At 38.6% G+C, this 9,847-nt stretch overlaps 1 protein-coding gene across 1 annotated transcript; it reads left to right on the plus strand.

Moving 5' to 3' along the window:
- Positions 1–1,107: 1,107 nt before the first annotated feature.
- Positions 1,108–7,330, plus strand: LOC308707462 (sterile alpha motif domain-containing protein 3-like). The gene is made up of 9 exons (XM_081393978.1): positions 1,108–1,175; positions 1,566–1,653; positions 4,212–4,326; positions 4,457–4,492; positions 4,589–4,780; positions 4,885–4,972; positions 5,087–5,239; positions 5,512–5,721; positions 7,260–7,330. The coding sequence occupies exons 2-9, from the start codon at positions 1,572–1,574 to the stop codon at positions 7,302–7,304; spliced, it is 921 nt and encodes a 306-aa protein (XP_081250104.1). The 5' UTR covers positions 1,108–1,175; positions 1,566–1,571; the 3' UTR covers positions 7,305–7,330.
- The last annotated feature ends 2,517 nt before the right edge of the window (positions 7,331–9,847 follow it).

The raw sequence follows: 9,847 nt of genomic DNA on the forward strand, positions 1-9,847 counted from the left end.
ATCAAATAATAGTATCAGAAAATTGGACGACATTTCTGATCGTTTTTTAATTTGTAATATTTATTTGTACGTTTATTGTATTTCATTTGACTGATCCTATCTGTACCCGGAAGTAAATTACACCGTCGTGCGAAGTCATCACTCTTAAAAAAAAGGGTTCCTCAAGGTTCTATATAGAACCCTGGGGTTCAGTACTTGGCCAATAGAACCTTTTACCAAAAAAATGGTTCTATGTAGAACCCTTGCATAGCAAAGAACCTTTTTTTATTTAAATGGTTCTATAATTCATGTTTTATGAGTGTAAACTAAAGATTACACAACACATTCACAAAGCTTTTTGAGTCAAGACCCATGAGAATGACTGCTGTAGTCAAAAACAAGAGTCAACAAATATTAATATGAGCTGTACATTAGCATGCAACTTATATTTCCTAATATATTATAGTTTAACTGTTTGACAAATCATTTTTGTGAGGAAAAAAATAAACTAACCAGGAGTTTTCTTTATTTTGTATACCATATTGTGATGGTTTTAATCTATCAAAGGGAACATTAAAAACAAATAATCGTAAAAATGCTCCCTGGTGGCGTACATGCGTTGCGTCATCCTTGAATTCCTATTGGTGGATTGGCGAAGATGAACCTCGAGACAAGTGACAGTTAATTTTTCAAACTGAAGAGTCCGCCATTTCTACCCGTTCAAACCCTCAGGTAAGTTAAGTTTTTACATTTTTGAAATGATTTTGCTGAAATATTTAGTATTACAGTTAATATTTATATTGGTTAGAGTAGCCCTAGTGTTAAATACTGATACTAGAAGCAAAATTTACCTCAGTTAAATACACTGCTGTCGTGGAACGTTAGGCTACTGACGGGCTTCGTCAGCCGTCGGTTCAGAAAGCCCTGTTAAATCGATTTTTCTCCGGTTTTTAAATTAATTAAGATACAGTATCCCTTTATTTCCTTGTTAATGTTAATGAAATTGTCAACAACAATAAGATAGCTGTGTTATAAGGAGACGAGCTTCGAGTCAGAAGCGTGAACTTTAATTTCAATGAAGCGCGCGCTCGTTGTTAAAATAAACGGCGCCGATTCAAATAAAAGTGAACCGGGTGGAAGACGGAGGTGAATGATATGTGAATGTGTGTCGCAGTTTCACACATACTCAGTTTGCGGTGAGTATTTTTCCCAGGCCTATGTTAGAAGTTCTTAACTTTGGCCCGCGAGATCTATTTTCGTGCAGTTTTTAGCTCCAACCCAGAACAGACGAAGATCATGATTAGCTTGTTCAGGCATGTTTTTTAAGGGTTGGAGCTAAACTCAGCAGGAAAGTGGACACTGCTTCAGTTGAGAACTTCCGGCCGGTCTGTATTGAAAACTGCGTGTGCACACAGTTACAGTGCAGCGTTCGTCTATGTTTACTTTGACGCATGCGCTGGATTAAAGTGATAGCACATGGTTTAATTTAGCATTCAAATGTTCTAAAGCCAAAAAATGTTTAGGTGTGTTTAATGCATAGTTGGTTTGTGAAGTGTTATTTATGCTCTGTTTTCTTTTATCCCCAGATTACCATGGTTGATAAATGGTCAGTAGATGACACGTGCCACTGGCTTCAAACTATAAACCTCATTGATGCAAAAGAAAGTTTCAGAGGTAGCTACAAATGAAAATTTATAAATGTTCATTTTGTGATGTTGTGAAGTTTCAACTCACAAAGTTTCTAACTCACCTGCAAGTGCAACATAACCACCAAGCAGATTTTAGTGTTACCTGTGACATTGAGGGATGTTTTAGAATATATAAAACTGTTGCAAGTTACAGAAAACATATCTATCGAAAGCACAGACAAGCTTTGCAACATCCCCTATTTGAAAAGGCTACTGTAGTTGAAGACGACAATGAAAGTGAAGAGGAGCTTCCTGAAGATGATCTGCTAGAGAACAACCAAAATTCTTTGCCTGGAATTGATTTAGAAACTGTGTTATTGGGACTGAGACAGCATGTAGCCCTCTTTATATTAAATCTTCAAGAAAAACATTTACTTCCTAAAGCAACTCAGGATACTATTGTTTCCAGCTTGGAGTTCATCTTGAAATTTTTCCAACAAAATTATTTTGAAATCATAAAATTCCACTTGACCAAATCTGGATTTAGACTAGAGGACCAGGAAGACTTGGATAACTTGCTAAATAATCAGACACTTATTGAATGTGTGTTTGCCTATGTTCAGTCAGATTATCAACTTTTCAAATATTGCAAAGAACATCTACATTTAGTGGAGCCAGTTAAACACATTCTTGGAACCAATAGCCAGGGGAAGGAGGACACATTTCAGTATGTGCCTATCATTGATGTTCTGAAGACTCAGTTGGAGAAACATGACATATTTGAATCATATCGAAGAACCTGTGAACAAGCCCCAAGTACAGATTTTTTAAGCAGTTACACAGATGGAGAATTCTTTCATGAGAGCCCCTTTTTTGGAGATCCTAATATTGTAAGATTACATCTGTACACTGATGAATATGAAGTGGTAAACCCCTTGGGGTCTAAAAGATCAGTTCACAAATTAGCAGCTTTCTATTTTATGATTGGCAATCTTGAATCTAACTGCAAATCACAATTGAGGCATATACATTTGTGCTTACTTGTAAGAAATCAATTTATAAAGAAGTATTCATACAGAGACATCTTGCTGCCCCTGATTAATGACCTGAAACTGTTGTACACTGAAGGACTGCAGGTCAGTGTAAATGGTCAGAACATCAATTTGAAATGCGCTCTTGCCACTATTTCAGCTGACAACTTGTCTGCTCACAGCCTGGCAGGTTTCACCTGCTGCTTTAGCAGTGGACGGATCTGTCGCTTTTGTATGATCAGCTACAAAGACCTAAGGTCTCACGTTAACGAAGATGATGTAATAATCCGATCTTCTCAGGTACATCAGTACCATCTGCAAGCACTCAGGGAAAGTACTGGAATATCCAAACAGACATATGGTGTGGTCAGTGAATGCCCTTTCAATGAGCTGAACTACTTTGATGTGACAAAAAACTTTCCCCCTGACTTAATGCACGATTTTCTGGAGGGTGTGGTGCCTCTTGTGATTACCAGAGTTATCCAGGCATTACATTTTTTGCACATTGTCTCATTAAGTCAGATAAATGCTGAATTGGATGCATTTAAGATAGGGAGGAATGAACGGGCTAACCTCCCTCAGAAACTTCCACAATCTGTTCTAAAGAAAAACACACTCTCAGGGTCTGCTGCTCAGGTCTGGTGCCTCTTCAGGATTTTGCCATTTCTCATTGGACATTACATTCCAGAAGGTGAGGTGCACTGGGACATTTACCTGAAGTGTAGGGACATAGGAGATGTGATTTTGTCCCCCACCATACAAAGGAAAAGCATCCCTTTTCTAAGCCTTCAGATAGGCGAATTCCTGTCCTCCTTCCAGTCTGTATTCCCTGAGACTTTCACTCCGAAACTACACTTTCTCATTCATTATCCACAACTGATATTAAAGTTTGGGCCACTGAAACAGCTGTGGTGCATGAGATTCGAGGGAAAGCACCAATACTTCAAGCGATTAGCCCACAACACGTGTAACTTCAAGAATCTCAGCTACACTCTTGCCAAGAGGCACCAGTTAAGGCAGTGCTGGGAACTAACTTCGCTGGATTCCCTGCGTCAGGACAACTACACGGAGGGTGAACGGGTAGTACCTTTTCGAGCATTACCACTGGAGATACAGAAAGGTGTGATTGGAAAAAGTGAGGCAGAGGATGTTCAGGGTGACGAGAGGCTTGGTGTGTGTAGTTCTCTTATGACCAACAACGTGAAATACTGTGTGGGAGACAACTTAATTATAGATCTTGTGGAGGAGGACATCCCAATCTTTATGAAGATTGTGAAGATTTTGCGGTTCAGGGGTGCTTGGATGATCTTTGGCAAGCTGCGGATACCAGTAACATTTGAAAGACATTACCATGCTTTCAAATTGGAGGACCAGAAGGAGTGGATTCTGGTGCAGCCAGGGGAGGAAAAAGAATTTCATCCTCTTGACACATATGTGCATGATGATACTAAGTATATTACATTATACCACAGAGTGCAGTCTTCTAGGTAAATATATTGTACTTCTGTGGCATGTCTCTCTCTTATTTATTATTTCTTCTTTAGAATATGAAATATTTGGTATTTTTTTACAGAGCAGCAAATTGATGGGGAGACTCTGCTGGGTCTCACAGAAAGGATGGTGGAAAGACTTTTTCCTGTAATGAAACAACAGGTGACATTTATGAAGGAGCTTTGTAAGTTAAAAAAGTAAGTCTGTGTTGTTAAATATTAAACATTGTTGTTAAATATGCTTAATATAAAATGTTTAATATAAAACGAATGCTAACCAAGCTTAAAATCCTTATCCTAATTTATATTTTTATATTTCTTCAAACAGCCTGGAAACTGAAGTGCCTCACATATCTTGTACTCAGTATGTATCATTGTTTTGAAGTTTAAACAAACTGTGTTGTGGCAAGTAAAATAAAATCCTGTATAAAAGACTTAAACATTGTATTCATGTTTACAGACAAGAACCCTGTGAGAATGAGGGCTCATTTGTTGCCCAACCTTGGCCAGCAGTATACAACCTGCCTGTCTTTCCCCCTGAATTGCAAGCAGCTTTGCAGAGGAAGGATCCCGGCTTTAAGAAGAAGGACAAGTCTCACATCCGTGCATTACTGATTCAAGTGTTGTTTGACAGCATCACTAAGCACACCTGGTACAGTATTGTATTTCATTGTATTTTATAACAGTTAAATGTATTTTATGTTAAACTTGTTGGTTGTTGGGTACTGAAATAATATATTTGATTATATTTCTTAGGTACCCAAATCATAAAATGTATGGAGATGTTCTGGGGAGTTTGATCACCCGCTTTCCATTTCTGAAGGATGGCAGCTCCTCTGGTTATGTATGAACTTATTGCAGTTCTTTTAATATTGTGAAAATATTGAGATCATTGCTCATTAAAAAATCTCACACAGAAAAAAATCTATTTTAAAAGAAAGTATACATGTGTCTACAGGATACCTTGTTGGAATGCCTTAGAAACAAATTTAAAAAAGAAAGGATTCCCTTGGTTAGCTCATCGATCGTCCTGCAAATGAAGGAGAAGTATGGGATTAAAAGGAAGTGTGCTGGACAAACAGATTCTGAGGGACTTACTCAACAACAAGAGGCAAGTTCAGTTCAATAAATTTTATGTCGAAGGCAGATTAAATTTGTCTTAACATGTAACACATGTTGACAATTATTTCAGAGTGCAAAATGTAGAAGAGAACCATTGGATATAATGGCATATAAAGATTCTGCTTGTTCACAGGAGGTATTTGGTTTAGTGTTCCTTAAGTGATACATCAGTTTTTAAGATTGATGTTTCAATCTTAAATATTTTATTCTGTGACTTTGATTCATATTTACGTACTGCACAATACTGTCTTCCTACCTCAGATTGTATTGGACCTGGAAGTAATGGGTGAGGATGAGACGAGTTTCCGGGAACACATTAATGCCATCACCCTGGAGTTGCGTAAAAGCAATCCCAGTTACTCTGAGGTCAAGAACCGGATGAAGCGCACTCTTTTCAAAAGAGTACAGCTTATGGACAGGCCTGCAGCTGAAGTAATGGAGCAGTTTCCTTTTCTTGGAGTGCCACAGCTTGTGAGTAAACATTGTTACATTTTGTGCCAGGCAGATAAGAAAAATCAGTGTAATTATATTTCTGTGAATTAGAGATGTGACGGTGATAATATTCTCCACACCGGTTAATCGACTCGTGACAACACCGGTATTACCGGTTTCACCGTGGGGGTGGGGGGTATAGAGTGATGTATTTTTTTTTTTTTACATGGCGCAAATTCATCATTCGCATTGAGTTTGATTGACATGCGATCTGACCAATCAAATTCCACCATTTTTGTGCGACAAAGCAGTCATAAGTGTTATTTATTAACTTCGGTGGATTTGAACTTGGCTTTAACTGAGGCAATCTGTCACGACACATTAAAGAGCCAAAAAACGGTAGGCCTGTTTTATTTTTGTTTGACTGACCAAATTTGAAAGTTGAGACTTTGTTTCATATAATATTACCTGCTCGGTCCTGTATTTCAGCGCGTTGTCAGTGTCCTCTATTTTTCACTGCTTGAGATCATGTTGAGAACAATAACGCCCTATTTGAGGGTATAGGGCGCGATTTCGGATTCAACCACAGTGTTTTGAATGGTGGGTTCGTTATTCGTTATTATTCATGAAAAACGCAACAACAAAACGGACATTTTGGCATAATTTGTGTGTGTTACGTTTTGTTCAAGGCCGAAAAGAGAACTCGATACTGACGCGTAGGCCTGTCGCGATAGTCGATAAATCAATTAATCGCACGATAAAAAAAATGAGCTCGATAATTTTTCCGGCCGCGTTAATTCTATTTGCATGCTTGTTTGTTTTCTCTCTCTCTCTCTCTCTCTCTCTCTCTCTCTCTCTCTCTCTCTCTCTCTCTCTCTCTCTCTCTCTCTCTCTCTCTCTCTCTCTCTCTCCCTACCTCTCTCTCTCTCTACCTCTCCCAAAGCGGCTGTTTACACCTGGCCACTTCATGCGTTTTTTCAGATGGGATAGCTATCCGATCGTGAAAAGACCAGGTGTAAATGCCCTCCGAAACGCATTCGAGACGGATTTGCGCATTCCAGACGAAACAAGTGTAAATGTATCTGGTTGTTGAAACCACATACCGGTATGTAAAGTGTACTCCTCCCAAAAATGCTTAAAAAAATAAACGTGTGAGAGCGTGTTATTATAGGCTATATGCAATGTTATAGTCAGATATGACGACGCTACTGGAACATGCATCGCCGCAGATGAGCAGCTGAGCTATTCATGCCAACGTGCAAACTATCGCACATCAAAGTGAAAGTAAGTCGCAGACGCTTAACACACAAACATCATCATTAAAAGTAGGGGAGCGCGGGGCACAACCTAACGCGGGGTTAGTTGTAACACGCTTGTTTTAAATACTTCCGCACATGCTTGGATGACGGAACTTTATTTATAGTTGCCATATCAACACTATATAGAAAAAAAAAATCCGCCAAAATTATTTTCTTTTTGGAAGATATCCATAGACATTTATTAAACCATAGCAAAAGTAAATTTCTTAAGTTAATTTTTCATCTCTATTTTTTGTGTTTTTTGTCTCTATCTTTAAGGAACTTGTTTGGCTGAAAGTGTGTAATTTGGATATAAGCACCTGAAGTAATTGTACTGGTTTGTATTTAAGATGCTGCATGAAATGACAATGAGGTTTGGAACAGACTTGGCAAAGAACATGGAAACATCTCTGAATGAAATGGCCCCAAACATCAGGAGTGCAAAAGAAGGAAGTAAAAAAAAACTCTACGCCAATCTCATTGGACCAGCAGAGGAAATCACAGAAGGTAACAACACCATATATTTTTCCCCATCCAACCTATCTGTTCCATATGGAGTCCAGGAAGTCACCTGTGTGAGAAAAAACAACAACAATCCATGGCGACTGTTTTGCAATCTGTCCGCTCAGTTTATAAACCGTACTCACGAATTCTCAAACTGTTCGCTCGGTTTAACAAATCGTGCCCATGAGTTTCTAATCCGCGCTCTCAGATTTGTAAACCGTGCCTTCAGTTTTTGCAGTCTGTACCCACAAATTCATAAACCGTGCCCACGCTTTTGCAATCCGTTCCCACGGGTTTGTAAACTGTACTCACGAATTTGTGACTCACCCTACTTTTAGAAGAACACGTTGTTGACGAATCTTATTGTATATTGTTTTATTGTGTATTAAGTGAAATATCAAATTGTCTTAAATGCGTCTGCATGCTTAAAGTGATTCTCAATTGTAGCGGGTATGGGGTGGAATATACGTCAAGCAATTCGTCAAATATCAGTCATAATACAGGTTAGACAATAATAATAATAAAGTGCTAAGATTATCACAAATAAACAAAAGATTTTGATCTTGACAAACCCGTGGGAACGGATTGCAAAAACTGAAGGCACGGTTTACAAATCTGAGAGCGTGGATTAGAAACTCGTGGGTACGGTTTATTAATCCGTGGGCACGATTTGTTAAACCGAGAATTCAGTTTGAGAATTCGTGAGTACGGTTTATAAACTGAGCGGACAGATTGCAAAACCGTCGCCATGGATTGTTGTTGTTTTTTTCTCACACAGGTGACTTCCTGGGCTCCGTAGTTCCATGCCCAGTATAAAGTTGCATTGTCAATGTAAAGGTTGTAGCTACTATAAATTGTATGAGTGAAAACATGTATTAAAATAATGAAAATATTAAAGGAATAGTTTACCCCAAAATAAAAATTGTCATCATTTACTCACCTCTTGTCATTTCAAATCTTTATGACGTCCTTCTTCAGAACACAGAAAAGATATTTTGAAGAAGGATGGTAACCGAACAACTATGGTGCCCATTGACCTGCATTGGTTTGGTGTCCATATAATAGAAGTGAATGGGTACCAGCATTGTTTGGTTACCAACATTCTTCAAAATATATTTTTTGTGTTATGCTGAAGAAGGAAAGCCATATAGGTTTAAAATGACAAGAGTGAGTTAATGATGACAGAATTTTTGGGTAAACTATCCCTTTAATTGATTTCTGTACCTAATATACAATAATTTGTATCTGTTTGTAGGTCTCGTTAGGAATGCTGCACTCATTTTATTGCCAGCACTATTTAAAGAAAACGCCAGCTTCCTCTACTGTGTAGATAGTGTAAGTATAGTCTTCTGTAGTTTCATTAACATTTGATGCACTTGACTTGAATTAAAGGAACTGTTCATGCAAATATAAAAATATTAGTCAGTTTACTCACCCTTATGCCAAATTTGTAAAAAAAAATGTTTTTTATTAAATGTACCCTATAATTTACTCACTCTTCCTTAAGCCTGGAACACACCAAGCCGACGGTCGACCGTCGGGCAGTTTCCGTGCGTCGGCCGACTAAATCTTCTCGGTGTGTTCCGCACCGTCGGCTGAAATTGGTCCTCGTCGGCTTTGTAACGGCCGATTCAACATGTTGAATCGGCGTCGGTGAAAGAGGGAACTCTGATTGGCTCTAACGAGTCAGTGCACGAGAATAATAGCAAAACAGCGAGCAAAGTCAAAACGGTACAGATAGTTCGGCTGTTCTAATGTTACGTCATCTTACCTGAGTGTTCCTTGGCGAATATTTCAATATTAACACGAGAGGAGTGGAATAAAGAAAGTGTTTAGCAGGTTAGATATTCAAAACGGTAAGCGCGCACTGCTTTGTTTACGTTTGTGTATCTGCAGCCGGCAGCGTCCGTTTCCCTTTTTGAATGATGAATATAGACGGATATATCTGCAAAAATAGACAGTTGTCTCATTTACACGCAGGCGTAGAACACGCTTTCTAGCTGACAGTCGGCAGTAGTTCTCTCTGTGTGTTCAAGTGCAGCTTTTTACCCCGACGTGAGGCGACAACACAGTCGGCTTTCATCAGCGCTAGTTCGTCGGCTTGGTGTGTTCCAGGCTTAAGTCATAAGCTTTGTACTGTTTACACTGCTTTGTAATGTCATTGAATAGCACCCCAATTTAAATCATAAAATAAATCTGTACAACTCCAGGGGTTAATACTTGTCTTCTAAAGCAAAATGGTACATACAAATGGTACGTTAGTGAGATAAAAAGATAAAAATTTGCCAAGATAGGTTGCTATAATTAGACTATGTATAGATAAAGGAATAACATCCAATGGGGTGGCACATCAGCTCCACATT

The sequence above is a fragment of the Scardinius erythrophthalmus genome (assembly GCF_964197995.2).
Source record: "Scardinius erythrophthalmus genome assembly, chromosome: 19".
Lineage (NCBI taxonomy): Eukaryota > Metazoa > Chordata > Actinopteri > Cypriniformes > Leuciscidae > Scardinius > Scardinius erythrophthalmus.